The sequence below is a fragment of the Acomys russatus genome, chromosome 9 (genome assembly GCF_903995435.1).
Source record: "Acomys russatus chromosome 9, mAcoRus1.1, whole genome shotgun sequence".
Lineage (NCBI taxonomy): Eukaryota > Metazoa > Chordata > Mammalia > Rodentia > Muridae > Acomys > Acomys russatus.
Window position 1 is genome coordinate 4300531 of NC_067145.1, and position 15624 is coordinate 4316154.

At 41.2% G+C, this 15624-nt stretch overlaps 1 protein-coding gene across 1 annotated transcript in view; it reads left to right on the forward strand.

Annotated features, from left to right (window-relative positions):
- Window positions 1-15624, forward strand: part of Nup155 (nucleoporin 155) — a 52689-nt gene that overhangs the window by 3270 nt on the left and 33795 nt on the right. The window contains exons 3-12 of the mRNA XM_051150942.1: window positions 756-852; window positions 3364-3434; window positions 4739-4831; window positions 5700-5866; window positions 6569-6674; window positions 7936-8009; window positions 9117-9208; window positions 12345-12442; window positions 12917-13069; window positions 14858-14958. Coding sequence (XP_051006899.1) covers window positions 756-852; window positions 3364-3434; window positions 4739-4831; window positions 5700-5866; window positions 6569-6674; window positions 7936-8009; window positions 9117-9208; window positions 12345-12442; window positions 12917-13069; window positions 14858-14958 — 1052 coding nt within the window. The remainder of the gene's footprint in view (window positions 1-755; window positions 853-3363; window positions 3435-4738; window positions 4832-5699; window positions 5867-6568; window positions 6675-7935; window positions 8010-9116; window positions 9209-12344; window positions 12443-12916; window positions 13070-14857; window positions 14959-15624) is intronic.

The window sequence follows — 15624 nt, forward strand, 5'->3', positions numbered from 1 at the left end:
GGGTAGTTTGCTTTCTGTTAAAGAGTAGATAAGCTTGGGCAGGGCGTGGTGGTGCACACCTCTAATCCTAGCTCTTAGGAGGCAGAGGCAGTATAATCTTTGTAAGTTCAAGGCCAGCCTGGATTACATTAGTGAATTCTAGGACAGACTGAGCTACATAGTGAGACTCTCTCTCAAAAAAGAAAGAATTAGTGAAAAGAATAGAGAAGCAGCTCGAAGTGACTCAAGAGCTAAGAATACTGGCTGCTCCTGCAGAGGACCCAGGTTATATACTCCCAGTGCCCACTTGGTGACTCAGCTGAAATCCCAGTGCCAGGGGCTCTAATGCCATCTTCTGGCATCCATAGGCACACGTGGTATACATGAGAACAAAACACATACACAGGAAACAAAATATTTAAAACAGAAGGAAAGAGAAGGGAGGACTGTGGACAGAAGCCTCATGGAAACCAGGCAAGCACTGAATCACTAGGTGATTGGCATCTAGCCAAAATATTTTTTTGTTTTTTGTTTTTTTGAGCTGGGGTGGGGGGAAGTTCGAGACAGGGTTTCTCTGTGTAGTCCTAGCTTCCTCGGACTTTGTAGACCAGGCTGGCCTTGAACTCAATGATCTACCTGGTTCTGCCTCTATGAGTGCTAGGAGTAAAGGCGTGCACCACCATGCCTTGCTAAAAGATCATTTTTTTTTTTTTTTAATCATAAACTGAGGGAAAAACTAATTGGACTGCTTGAGCCTTACATCCCGTCTTCCTCAGACATGCAGTGTAACTGCATGATGGGCGTTTTCCCTCCCATCAGCAGAGCCTGGCTTACAATTGACAGTGACATATTCATGTGGAACTACGAAGACGGGTATGTACGGAAGGCCTGTTTGGAATTCGCTAACCGTTAGTGCTTGTTGTAGCTCTTGTTCTGCTCTACAGAAATTCTCCTGCTTTACCCTTTACCTAACGTGTGGGTCATTGTTTCCCAGTATGCACTGGGATCATTGGGGTCATTGGAATGTGGACTCTGGGCCTAGGGTGATGGGTCAATGGCTAAAGTGCTTGCTACAAAGCAAGAGAGCCCAGCTCAGATCCTGGACACTTAGATAAAAGCCTGGCACCAGCACTTGGGGTGGCGGTGGGCAAATGCTGGGGTCTTACTGCCTACCTGCTCGGTAGGGTCCAGAGGAAGCTCACTAACCGCTCAGACACCCATCTCAGTTAGATATGGATGGTTTATTGAGTGCAACACCCCAAGACTGACCAAGGTCAGGATCACAGAGTGGATATTTCTCAAGATTAGCTTATAAAGGCAAAAACCAAACTTGCGGGGAGGGGGGCACAGCCATAGAGTATGCTGAGAATAAACATAGTTTTTGGCCAACCTGACCTTGCACATAGAGCTTTCTTCTGTGGCATCGACAAGTGGAGATGATGTGGCTGGCATTTGTTGCCATATTTATGTTACCCAAAAGGATCAGGCCTCAGCAGTCTACCTTAAACTGAACTCCATATTCAGTGAGAGAAATTGTCTCAAAAGAGAAGATAGAGACTGAAAGAAGACACCTGTACGTGTACACGCACATAAGCACACCTATGTACACACACATACACACATTGTAGGTTCTGTGTGTAACAAACAGATGTTGGTGTAAGCTCTGCTGGCGCCTCCTCATGGCAAGCATTCCACGAGCTGCATGCTCCAACCCAATATACTGCTCCTGTTTTTTGTTGTTCTTTGATTGATTTTCTTATTTGTATTCCTGGGATTAAATCTAGTCACTCATGCATGCTGGGCAAGTGTTCTCCCCTTGGGTCATATACCCAAGTACTTCCCTTGAGAAACAAGACATAAATTCCAAATTTGTTGACTGTAGAAAAGATTATACATTGGTATTTTTAAACCATTACCTGGCATTTAAATTTTTGCTATTATATTTTATTTCTAATAGGCAGAGTGTGGACTGAGTGAGGTGTGTTTCTGTGTGTACCACAGTGTACATGTGGCAGTCTAAGGACAGCTTGCATGAGTCAATTCTTTTTCCACCATGTGGGCCCTGATGATGTTCCCTTATTTGACATTTTGAAAAGACTACTTTTTCCTTGCATTTCTTTCTTTTTTTTAAAGATTTACTTATTTATTTTATGTGCTCTATCCATGTACACCTGAATGCCAGAAGAGGGCATCGGATCCCAGTATAGATGGTGGTGAGCCACCATGTGGTTGCTGGGAATTGAACTCAAGACCTCTAAGCAGACAGTGTTCTTAACCGTCGAACCATCTCTCCAGCCCTTTCTTTGCATTTCTATGGACTAGGAATCTGATAATTCTTGAAATGATAATTTGATTGTTCCATGGTTTTTTACTGTCTGTAAATTAAATATATAGAATATATAAAAGCCAATGTCAGTATTTCTTTTTTCTTTCTTTTGAGACAGGGTTTCTCTGTGTAGTCTTGGCTGTCCTGGACTTGCTTTGTAGACCAGGCTGGCCTCGAACTCACAGAGATCCGTCAGCCTCTGCCTCCCCGAGTACTGGGATTACAGGCCTATGTCACCATGCCTATGTCACCATGCCCGGCTCTCAAGCTGTTACTCTTGCATTGAATAACTAATACTCCTTTTAGAAACATGTATGTACACATGAACACATTCAAAATACTTGTATCAAAATTGATACCATATGACAACTTACGTTCTGTAGAAAAGCTACTTTGAGTGAAAATGAATTTATCTAGACATTTACATGGGCGCTTTAGTCATTGTAGCAACGATCTGTGATTGATTGTTGTAAAAAGTCTTCACATTAGTGGCATTTTTAACTTTTCAAATCTAACATGCATTCATTTACCTATTATTATTAATATTTTGAGACGTGAGTATGCCTCTCCTTTTTCTAGGGTACAGTGGGTAGGCCTTTGTTGTGGCATGAGATGGTCTTTTTCCAATCAAGAGTTAAGTTGAGCGTGGACTTGGTAGTTGTTGTAGTTACCTCAGTAGCATGGGTTTCTGGATTCCTTCTGGATTTCCCTGCAGTAGGCTGTGGGTTAGACCACTGGAGAATTACCATTGAGCTTTTTGAGCTGCTTCCCAGAGAGTCCCCCGTACTCCTGCCCTGTCTCAGGAGGAGAGTGCTGTTGACTTGATAGACAGTGCTCACAGCCCACTGGACAGGTGTTTAGAATAGAGTACGCCTTTCCCTGCTTATCTTTAGAAAGGTCTGTACGCCTGTGTCTTAATCCTTCAGTAGTTTTGTTTGCTGTCTTCTGGTTTTTACTCTATTCTATGTATAAATTTATTCAACGAAGAAAGAACACTGTAAGTAAGATTTAGTACATGTATATATATATGTAAACGTGTTTTCTTTACTTTTGGGCAGAGGTGACCTTGCCTATTTTGATGGACTCAGTGAGACAATTCTTGCTGTGGGACTTGTGAAACCAAAAGCTGGTAAGAAGTGAAACTATGAGACAGTCTCTCAAGGTTTCTGGGCTCAATCAGAAAGTTCTCTATTCTTTTTTTTTTTTTTTTTCTTTTTTTTTTTTTAAGATTTATTTATTATTATGTATACAGTGTTCTGCCTGCATGTACACCAACAGGCCAGAAGGGGGCATCAGATCCCATTATAGATGGTTGTGAGCCACCATGTGGTTGCTGGGAATTGAACTCAGGACCTTTGGAAGAGCAGGCGACACTCTTAACCACTGAGCCATCTCTCCAGCCTCTCTATTCTTTTTTCTAATACCTAGCAAGAAGCACTCTTACCTATATGAATGCGTTTTCTCCCCAATTTTGTCATTTGTCTTCACCTTGTTTCATTTAGTATGTATCTTCACAAATCCATGTTAGGTATATTTGAATTTCCTTTTCAGCCAGGTATGGTGGCACATGCCTGTAATCTCAGCACTGCAGGGTGGAAGGAGGAGGAGCAGTTCATGGTCTCTCTGTGTAGCCCTGGCTGTCCTGGAGTCACTCTGTAGACCAGGCTGGCCTTGAACTCACAGAGTTCTGCCTGCTCTGCTTCCCCAGTTCTGGGATAAAGGCATGCGTCACCACTGCCTAGTTAGTTCAGGGTCATCTTCAGCAAAATCAGAAGATTGGGCCTACCTTGGCTACCTCAAACACTCCCCCCAAATTTCCTTCTTCTGTATGGCTAACTAATGTTTGCACTGCATGTGTGTGCTACATTTCACTGGCTCATCTGTTAAAAGACACTTAGATAGCTGGGTGTGGTGGCACACACCTTTAATCCCAGCACTCGGGAGGCAGAGGCAGGCAGATCGCTGTGAGTTCGAGGCCAGCCTGGTCTACAAAGTGAGTCCAGGACAGCCAAGGCTTCACAGAGAAACCCTGTCTCGGAACCCTCCCCTACCCCCCGCCACGCCCACCCCCCACCTGCAAAAAAAAAAAAAAAAAGACACATAGATAGCATTTATCTTTTAGACTTCTGTGAATAGTGTTCTTGTAAATATGGGTATATAAATACAAATATTTATAGTTCAGTAAACCAATTAATCTGTTTTGACACTTAAAACACTGAGTGTTGAACCAATTATTTCCTAAGTTAGTTTTTTTCTCCTGTTGAACTTTAATGCTTAACATAGTAATATTTAAGTATCAGAATTTGCTGACCTTGATTCAGACTTTTCACTGCTTAATTAGGAGCTCACGTTAATGCTAAGACCATGTTTTATTCATGCCTAAATGCTGGGTGTTTTCCAGAAGATAATTAGCTTTTGTCTGCTTTACCATAGGCATCTTTCAACCTCATGTACGACACCTGTTGGTCTTGGCAACCCCTGTGGATATAGTAATTCTTGGACTCAGCTATGCTAATGTACAAACAGGTATGGTAGCCACTTATGGGCTAGGTTTTTTAAAATAACAGTGTTTAAAATTAGTACTATAATGATTTTTAGTACCAAATCCTCATAGTAGTTTGGGTTTGTTTTTTCTTGATATTTTACTCTATGATATATATGTGTACTATAGATGCAATTTAAGATGAATTACCAAATTATCTTTACAGCTGTGTGGGGTGTGTGTATGTGTGTGCGCGCACGCGTTGCTGGGTACTGAGTTCAGGGCTTTACTAATAAAACATTTCCTTGGCAAGTGTGTTAAACTTTCTTTTTTTTTCAATATTTATTTTTATTTTATGTGTGTGTATGAATGTTTTGCTTGAATGTGTATATATACGCACTGTGAGTGCCTGAAGCCTGGGGCCAGAAGACGTTGTTAGATCCCCTGTAACTATGTTACAGGTGTTTGTGAGCAGCCGTCAGTGCTGAGAACTAAACCGAGATCCTCTACAGGAACATCTGGTGCTCTTTTTCCATGGAGTCGGAGTCATCTCTCCAGCCCCACCCCTCCAGCTGTTACAGTAACTTTACAGGACATAGTAGGCACTTGTTTGGGGCCTGAGGAGATGGCTCAGGGGTTAAGAGCACTGGCCGCTCTTTCAAAGGTCCTGAGTTCAATTCCCAGCAACTACATGGTGGCTCACAACCATCTGTAATGAGATCTGGTGCCCTCTTCTGGCATGCATGTGTACATGAAGACAAAACACTGTTTACATTATCAACAGAGAACTTTTTTAAAATTAATAGGCTTTTGGGGTATTTTTAGAAAGAATTCAGTAAAATGTCCAGTTCTCAAGATAATGTGCAGATCATTTGCAGCTTTGTTGTGTGGTTTTTCTTGTTTCAAACACAGGTTCTGGTGTTGCCAGTGACAGCATGTGTGGCGGGATGCAGCTGCTGCCCGACCCTCTGTACTCTCTTCCCACCGACAACACCTACCTCTTAACAGTCACCTCCACTGAGAACGGCAGGATATTTTTGGCTGGAAAAGATGGCTGTTTGTATGAAGTAGCATACCAAGTAAGCCTTAACATTTACAAGCCTTTTTTTTTTCTTTTGCTTAGTAGCAAAGGAAAGAAAAGCTTTCTTTTAATTTTCTAATTGCATAGCATTATTATTATTATTATTATCATCGTCATCATTATCATTATTATCATTATTGAAAACATTCGAGCATAAAGTTAAGTACAGCCTTCCGTCGTTACTGCATGCCCTTTAGACCCAGTCCTCTGGGCCTAACTAAGTCTCTTCTGGACAGGGCAGGTGTCCATGTTCCGGAACTCAGCTTCAGAGCATTACAGGTGTTAGACAAGCACCGTGTGTCTGAGCTGCTGCAGCAATCGCTCTGTCCCCCTGATAACCACATGGTGTATATCTTTTTAAAGCAGGATGCCTGCATTGCTCTGTGTGTATTTATATGCACATGTGAGTACCTGTGTACATGTGATTGTGTGTATGTATAAGCAAACAGTATATTTTTATAAATGGGTCTCCCTACTTAGGTTACTTAAAATAGGTCGTTGAATAATGTGTCTTGAAAGTCATTTGTTGTATTTGATAGATATCTTTAATTATAGAATGAAACTCAATGGATAATTTCGAAAAGTACGTTTCAGTGTATTTACCATCACTGGTGACTCATGAGGCTTACAGGTTTAATAGGCATGGATACAGTTGCTACGATATGTTGCATTACACATCTCGCACTGCTTTTCCTCCAAGGCAGAAGCAGGCTGGTTCAGTCAAAGGTGCAGGAGGATAAACCACTCAAAGAGCTCGCTTTCCTTCCTTGTTCCATCCTTACTGCAGTTCACGTTCTCAGAAGACGGTGAGTAGGAAACAAATATGGCAAATAAAATTTTTAATGCTTCTAGACTTAAATGTTTCTTCAGAAATTTTCATTCTTAGTTAAAAAATACTTGTCATATTAAATTACACTTGTTACATGTCTGAAGTCTCTTAAAGGCCAGAAAATAGGAATTTTACTCTCAAGTTCATTATTTCCTAAAAGTTCAGGGTCATTCCTGAATTTCATTCTTTTTTTTTTTTAAGATTTATTTATTTATTATGTATACTGTGATGCCAGCATATACATTTGCAGGCCAGAAGAGGGTACCAGATCTCACTATAGATGGTTGTGAGCCACCATGTGGGTGCTGGGAATTGAACTCAGGACCTCTGGAAGAGCAGTCAGTGCCCTTAACCGCCGAGCCATCTCTCCAGCCCCCCTGAATTTCATTCTTAAACCAGAGGATGTGTGTGTATGTGTGTGTGTGTGTCTGTCTGTCTGTCTGTCTCTGCATACATGCGAAAGTCAGGGGATAAATGGTCAAGAACAATTTCCCTTTTAAAATGTATATCCCTGAGATGTAATGAGTTTAGAGACGTAGCTGGGTGGGATTAAAGGCATGTGCCACCTCAGCCTGGCCGGTGTGTGCTCTGAACCCCGTGTGGTCCTCCTTCTCATCTATGGAGTGTCCTACTTAGATGTCAGGTTTTTCTTGTAGTCTTGAGAAAGTAGTCCTTGTGTTTCTAGCATATAGTAAAAATGTGTTAAGTATTACTGAACGAAGGAACAATCTAAACTGGGTATGGTGGGACATACCTCTAATCTCAGTACTTGAGAGGCAGAGACAGATTAATTTTTGAGCCTAGGCTGCATAGCAAGTTCAAGGCTAACCAGAATTACATGATGTGACCCTGACTGAAAAACAAAATTTTAAAGAATTAAAAAATTCACTTAGAGGGCAGAATAAGTTGTTTTTAAGACAAGAGTTTTGCTCTATAGGCCAGTGTGGCTCGGTAGCACATAATATATTTCTTAAACTCTAAGTGTTCCTTGTGCCGTAGCCTGCTACAAGCCAGCAGCACTACAGAAGGGCAGTGTCCAGCATCCTCCTGACAGTGACAGTTGTTATTTGTGGTACCCTTGACCCTGTCTAGCTCCTGGCTTGTAGACTATAACAACCAAGCAAGGGAGCAGAAAGGCCATGAATGCAAATCCTAATGCTCAAGTGTTAGTGTGTTTTGAATGCATCTTGTGTTCAATCAGGAATACTTAGGATTGGGTTTTCTTCTTTTACTTTCAGATCCTATTGTTCAAATTGAAATTGATAATTCCAGAAATATTTTGTATACACGATCGGAGAAAGGAGTAATACAGGTAAATATGCCTATCTGCTGCCATTAAAAGTAGAAAAGTATTCCTGCTTTATTTTCAGGGTTTTTTTGCGGGGGAGAGGTACTTGGTTGGTTTGGGGGTTTGGTTTTTTTTTTCTTTTTGGTTTTTTTTCGAGACAGAGTTTCTCTCTGTAGCCTTGGCTATCATACAGAGAAACCCTGTCCTCTGAAACAAAACAAAAAAGATTTATTTATTTTTTATATAGTACTCTGCCCTGCACACTAGAAGAGGGCACCAGAGCTCATTATAGATGGTTGTAAGCCACCAAGTGGTTACTTGGACTTGAACCCAGGACCTTTGGAAGAACAAACAGTGCTCTTAACCTTTCAGCCATCTCTCCCGCACTGGTTTTGTTTCTTCGAGATAGGATTTCTCTGTATAGCGTTGGCTTTCTTGGATTCTCTTTGTAGACCAGGCTGACCTTGAACTTACAGAGATCCTCCTGCCTCTGCCTCCCTGAGTGGTAGGATTATAGGTGTGTGCCACAGCCCCCAGCTATTTTTTTAGGGGTGATGATGATGAGTGTCTATAGACATGTGCATATGAACACTTCTGGGGTACAGTGCACATGTGGAGGCTGAGTGTAACTTTAGAGTCCGGTTTCCCTTTCTACTGCGAAAGCTAGAGATGAAGCTCAGGTTCTCAAACTGGTAGTGGCCAGCTCCTTTAGTCAATGAGCTATCTTCACTGCGTACATCCTGACTTACAAGGCAGATTAAGTCACTCAAACTTTTCATGAATTGCGAATTTTGTTGTTGTTTCAGACAAGTTCTCATGTGGCTCAGACTTGCCCTAAGCTTGTTCGGTAGCCAATGATGACCTTGAACTCTTCTGCTTCTACCTCCCAAATGTATGGCATTACTGGTGTGTAATCACCACTCCTGCCTTCAACTGTGTGCTTTTTCAAATAAACACTAAACCATTTCTTAGGTCATTTTTGTGTGTTTGTCTGCTTTATCTTGGGGAGATTTAAAATAATTTAACATTTGGTAAGTATCAAATTAGCTTGTCCTCTAAGAGACAAGTTCATTTTACTATAACGTATATGCTTTGTAAGTGTGTCTAAAGGAGAGCACCTTTTCTTCACAGGTTTATGATTTGGGCCATGATGGGCAGGGCATGAGTAGAGTTGCCTCAGTCTCACAGAGTGCCATCGTCTCTGCGGCTGGGAACATCGCCAGGTAGTAGGACCTTTATTGTCAACGTTTCACTTGCAAACATATCTATGCTGTTTGTTATACATACATGTATATGTTATGTACACTATATACTTAACATATGTACATTATCCACACTATACTAAGATTAAACTATGCCTCCAAACATCTCCAAGTTGTGTTGAAACCTGTCACTACGGACTGCTGTCATGCCGGTGTGACGCATGAGGTGGAATGTCCCAGTGAAGTGTTGCTTGTTGTGTTTGACCTTCTTGGAATATTTTTTCCAAAGATGCTGAGAGTCAAACCCAAGGTCTCCTGGAGACGAGACAAGCGCTCTACCACTCAGCCAGGCCCCCAGCCTTTTCCCTGGAACTTTAAGCTCAAGATCTTTGTTGAAAGATAGTATGGCTCAGCTTCTCCCACCTGCACCAGGCCAACGGGACACATGTTAGGTTTCATAGCTCCAACACTCTCATTTAATTCATGATAAAACAGTAACTAAAGGAGATAATGGCTTCCTTTGGCCTCTTAAAGAGCTAGAGCCCAGCCCGGAATCTAAAGAATTCTGTATCGGACTGATTGTTGCAAACTTATTAAATTCCTTAGTGGTCTGCAGACATTTATTTATTTATTTACTTTTGTTTTGTTTTTGTTTTTCGAGACGGTTTCTCTGTAGCCTTGGCTGTCCTCGACTCACTTTGTAGACCAGGCTGGCTTTGAACTCACAGCCATCTGCCTGTCTCTGCCTCCCGAGTGCTGAGATTAAAGGCGTGTGCCACCACCGCCCAGCTTCCTGGCTTTATGATAGAGGTCTCAACTTCTCAGCTGCAGCATCGAACATCACAGTGAAAAATCTCAGCATATTCTGAGTGCAAGCAATCTGAAAGACAGGATATCCTTTTTCTTTAATCTATCTTGAGGGAAACTTTCCAGATCTATAAGAAAATGAACAGCATGTTCAGGAGTGATGTGCTGGCCGGGCAGCGATAGTGCACGCCTTTATTCCTAGCGTTTGGAAAGCAGAGGCAGGTGGAGCTCTGAGCTCTGGGTCAGCTTGGTCTACAGAGAGAGTTCGAGGACAGCGTGGGATACACAGAGGAACTCTGTCTCAAACAAAACAAAACAAAAGTGACCTGGCTGGGCATAGTGGTCTGTATCTGGTCCTAGAGCCTGGCAGCTGAGGCAGGACAATTATAACTTTTTGCTAGCCTCAGCTGCATTGTTTGGAAGCTGTCTCAAAACTATTAGAACAAACAAAAAAGTAAACCTTCATATAAATGGATAAAAGGCCTAAATATGTACCTTATCCAAAGTGACCAATTATGATTTGGGAGATCCATCTAAATCTCCCCCTTGCTAACGCTTGCCTATTGCCTCTTTTGCTTAACCTTCCTTACTAGCCATGCCATTGGAAGCAAAACGTAGGTAGCATGCCTTTCCACAGGGGTCACATTTTAGAAAATTAGCAAGCGGCCATGGTGGAGCACTCAAGAGGCACAGGCAGGTGGACTTGTGTCAGTCATAGGCCAGCCAAGACTACATAGTAAGATCCTGTCTCAAAACAAAACAAAACAAAAATAGTGATAAAGAAGGGCGGGGTGGGATAGAGGAAGTCAGACGGTTATAACTGCATAATTACAATTACATAGTGATTATTTAAATTCCCAGTACTAAAATTTTTACTTTGTTTCATTTTATATTGTTTTTGACTTACATTCTGTTTTGTCTGATAAAGTATGACTTATCTTTCTTTTAAAGAAAAAAATAGGGAACATTTTACGGATTTGCATGTCATCCTGAACAGCAGCCACGTATGTAATTCCCATCATTGAGCTGGTTAAGGTGCTGCTGAAGCTAACTCAGCTCTAAAACCGTTTATGGCTTCTTTCCTTTCCAGATTCTACAATTAGAATTATGAATTGTATGGGCCATTAGTCTTTTCAATACCAAACACCCTTTTCATTCCTTTTCTTTTCTTTTTTATAATGTTGACATTTGGGAGGAAGGTACTGAAATTATTTATAAAATATTCTAATCTCTCAATTTGTCTTTTAATCTCTAATTAGATTCCCAATAATGTTTTGTTTTGTTGGAACAAAAGTTTAATCTAGGGGCTGGAGAGATGGCTCGGGGGTTAAGAGCACCGCCTGCTCTTCCTGAGGTCCTGAGTTCAATTCCCAGCAACCACATGGTGGCTCATAACCATCTATACTGGGATCTGATGCCCTCTTCTGCAGATAGAGCACTCATATACAATAAATAAATCTTTTTTTAAAAAAGTTTAATCTATCCAGGCTGACCTTGAAGCCCTCATCCTCTTGTCCCTGCTTCCCAAGCACTGGGGTTACGAGCCTGAACCCCCACACCCAGCTCCTCTGCTCTTTTCTACCAGTACATGCAGGTTATGTAAACTAATTGTGTCACTTCATCTCCATTGTTTAGCTCTTCATGACAGAGGTCTGTTTTTCTCCCTTTTAATCAGTAGTAATCAATAATGGGGTAATTTGATGCCTGGAGAACACTTCAGCTCTTTGGTTTTAGCCTTTTTTGATTTTTGTTTTTTGGGGTTTCTCTGTGTAGCCCTGGACTCGCTTTGTAGACCAGGCTGGCTGTCTTTGCCTCCCAAGTGCTAGGATTAAAGGCGTGTGCCACTGGGCATGGTGGTTTTAGCCTTTTTTAATGGCCTTTTTAGTGGTTTATAAAGAGGACATGTTGGGGGCTGGAGAGATGGCTCAATGGGTAAGAGCATTGTCTGTTCTTCCAAAGGTCCTGAGTTCAATTCCCAGCAACCGCACGGTGGCTCACAACCATCTATACTGGGATCTGGTGCCCTCTTCTGGCCTGCAGGTGTACATGCAGATAGAGTGCTCATACATAAAATAAAATCTTTAAAAAAAAAAATAAAGGGCATGTCTTAAAATTACAGATATGCTGGGGTTTTGCTGCTTCCTGCTGCTACTAAGGAATTAATCTTATTTATTTATCGAGACAGGGTCTGTCTGGCCTTCCTGGAGCTTGCTAAACAAACCACACCGGCCTCCAACTCACAGAGACCTCATCCTTCTGTCTCCCGAGTCCTGCGATTAAAGGCCACCACACCTGCTCCAGTCTTGACTTCTACAAATTAGAAATTAACTTCACTTTTTGTTTCTTATAGGACTATTGATCGCTCTGTTTTTAAACCAATTGTCCAGATAGCGGTAATTGAAAATTCTGAGTCACTGGACTGTCAGTTACTGGCTGTCACTCACGCAGGTATGTTTGTTTCATATCTGCCATTGGTGTTTCAAAATTTGATGATACTTGGATTGGAAATTTATAGTTAGAAATATTTTCAGTCCTTCATTAGTTATTAAGCTGTGTTGAGAATTCATGGAATAAGGATTGTTTTTTTTTTTTTAATGGAAGATACTGTTTGTCTACTCATTGTGGTGTGTAGCCACACGTGCAAAGTGAAGTGACCTGTGTTTAGTGACAGAGCCTTAACCGACAAGATGCAAGGTCCCTTCGCGTGGCACACGTTCTTGCTACAGAAATGCATTGAGTCACTGCTCAATTATGGACATTTATAGAAATTTGTTTAAATTTCTCATCTAAAATTTTAGGCCAGAGGAGAGTGGTATGTTCTTTTTGCGGAAGTGCATGTTTGTGTGTGGAGTTTCTTCCGCTACACGTGCACTTCAGGTTTTAGTTGTTGTTACTAATGCACACCTTTGCCCCCCCCTCCAGGCGTGAGGCTGTACTTCAGCACCTGTCCATTTAGGCAGCCGTTAGCACGGCCCAATACACTGACATTGGTTCACGTCCGATTACCTCCTGGATTCTCAGCATCTTCAACAGTCGAAAAGCCTTCAAAAGTCCATAAGGCTCTTTATAGTAAAGGTAAGTTCTGAAATTCTGTACAATTCAAGATTAGGGTTATTTTGATTTTTTTGTTTTTGTGTGTGTGTGTGTGTGTGTGTGTGTGTGTGTTTTGCTTAAGTATGTCTGTACCCGTGAGCAAGTTTGGAGCCATTAGAGGTGAGAAGAATACATCAATTCTTCTGGAAACAGTTTTTATAGGTGGCTTTGAGCTGCCACCTAGCTGGGAGCCAAACCCAGGCTCTCTGCAAGAGCAACAAGTGATCTTAACAGAGCCATCTCTCTGAGTACCACTACTGAGTCACACTGTATAGTTGTATAGTCCTGGCTGTCCTGTACCTTTGTGTAGAACAGGCTGGCCTTGAACTGAGAGAGATCTACCTATTTTTGCCTCCTAAGTGTTGGGATGAAAGATGTGCACCTCCATGCCAGGATCTTCCAACATGTTATTGTTGAATACCCAAACTTACTTTTCCTTTGCAAGAAGTTTTTCAAATAACTAATACTGTATATCATCACAGCACTTTTTAAATTATAAATTATTGATATTACTCATGGCCAAAATTTAACCTTTTAAAGCATAAAAATTGGGTGGGTGTTAGTTTATTCAGAGTTGTACAGTGATCACCACTGTCCAACTTAAAAATATTTTCCTTACCCCCCAAAAGGGCCATGTCCACCAATAACTTTTCTAGTCATAGAAAAGCCTTGACCTCCCTTTCTTAATAACGTATCCATTTTGACATTTCATGTAAATAGACAAATATGTGGTGACACACACCTTTAATCCCAGAACTCAGGAGGCAGAGGCAGGTGGATAGCTGTGAGTTCAAGGCCAGCGTGGTCCACAAAGTGAGTCCAGGACAGCCAAGGGCTACCCTGTCTTAAAAAACCAAAACAAAAAAAAAAATTAAGTTTTTATAAAATTAATATTGTTTGCATTGTGTAGTGGTTCTCAATGTGTGTACAATGCAGCGGATTCAGCAGACTCTCCTTTTTAAACTAATTTATGCCCATGGAGATTAGTGGAGGGCATCAGATCCTGTGAAACTAACGTGACGAATGGTTGTGAACTGCTGTGTGCAGGGAAGGGCACCCAGGCCTCTGCAGAGTGCAGCTAGTCCTCTTAACTGCTGTGCCATTCCTTCAGCCCTTGAATAGTGCAGGTTTTCAAAGTCCACAAACTAAAATGTAAGGATTATTCTCTGCCACTTTAATATAAACTAGTAGCACTGTGCATTTTACTACATGTATATATACATATATACACATGTATACACCCATTTATGCATATATGTGTGTGTGTATATATATACATACATACATATGGTCCTGATCTTCAACAATAGTGGTCACTAAGGTCTGGTAAGGGGGCAGTTTAGGTAGAGGGACTGGAATCAAGCGTAGAAGAGCAAACACTGGCACCTCTGTTCCTCAGTCACGGGGCATTTGAATTCACTGGTTCATAGACTGTTTCACTGAGAAGATACTGACTTTAAGAAAAAAAATGTATACTGAATAAGCTTTTATAAGTTACTAATGAAAACTGATAAGCCCATCAATTACGAAATATATTCTAACTTCAGACCCACTAAAATGTGAAAGAAATAACTGTTCAATTTATTTGTCAACATTTTCAGTTAGATACCTGATTTTTCCAAGCACTGTGTATTTAAAAACAAAGCCCTGTATCCACATTAGCTACCTTATGCCATGGTATAATTGTATATATTGTTGATAATTATTAAGGCCATTGGGAATGTAGATCTTCAGCAGCATGTAATAATGTTTTGTGTGTTTAACTTTTAGGAATTTTACTGATGACAGCCTCAGAAAATGAAGATAATGACATTTTGTGGTGTGTCAACCATGACACGTTTCCTTTCCAAAAGCCGATGATGGAAACTCAGGTGAGTTGTCCTGAGACTTCTAGAAAACTTGTGTGTGGTGCTGGGGGCAGACCCAGAGTCCGCATGCTAATCCGGAGAAATAACTTTTGTCTTCTGATTTGTGGCTGTTTTATATTTTTCCGGTTTTTCAAGACTGAGTTTCTCCGTGTAATGGCTGTCCTGGACTCACTTTGTTGACCAGGCTGGCCTTGAACTCATAGAGATCCTCCTGCCTCTGCTTCCCGAGTGCTGGGATAAAAGGTCTGTGCTACCACACCAGGCTAAAAACATTTTTGAAAGAAAACACTGGAGCCCTCTTTTTGTTGGCTTGCTTGCTTTCCTTTTATTACTGGGCGGGGGGCATGTAGATGCCAAAATGGGTTTTGAAGTTGCTTCTTCTCTTCCTTCATTGTTACATGAATTTTGGGTATCAAATTCAGATCATCAGTCTTGCCGAGCCATCTCCCTGACTCTGTAGCCATTTCCGTAATGTAGCTGAAAATAAGTGTGATTTTTCTGAAATTACCTTCATCACACTTAAATCTACAGGGAACTTTTAAAGGCAAAGAACACAGAAAAACTACATCCTGGTTGGCAATTGTATAGACACATAAAGCAAGCAAGCAAGCAGCTTATTTTTAGTTTTTATTTTTAGCTTTTTTTTTTTCCTTTCAGAGCTGAGAACTG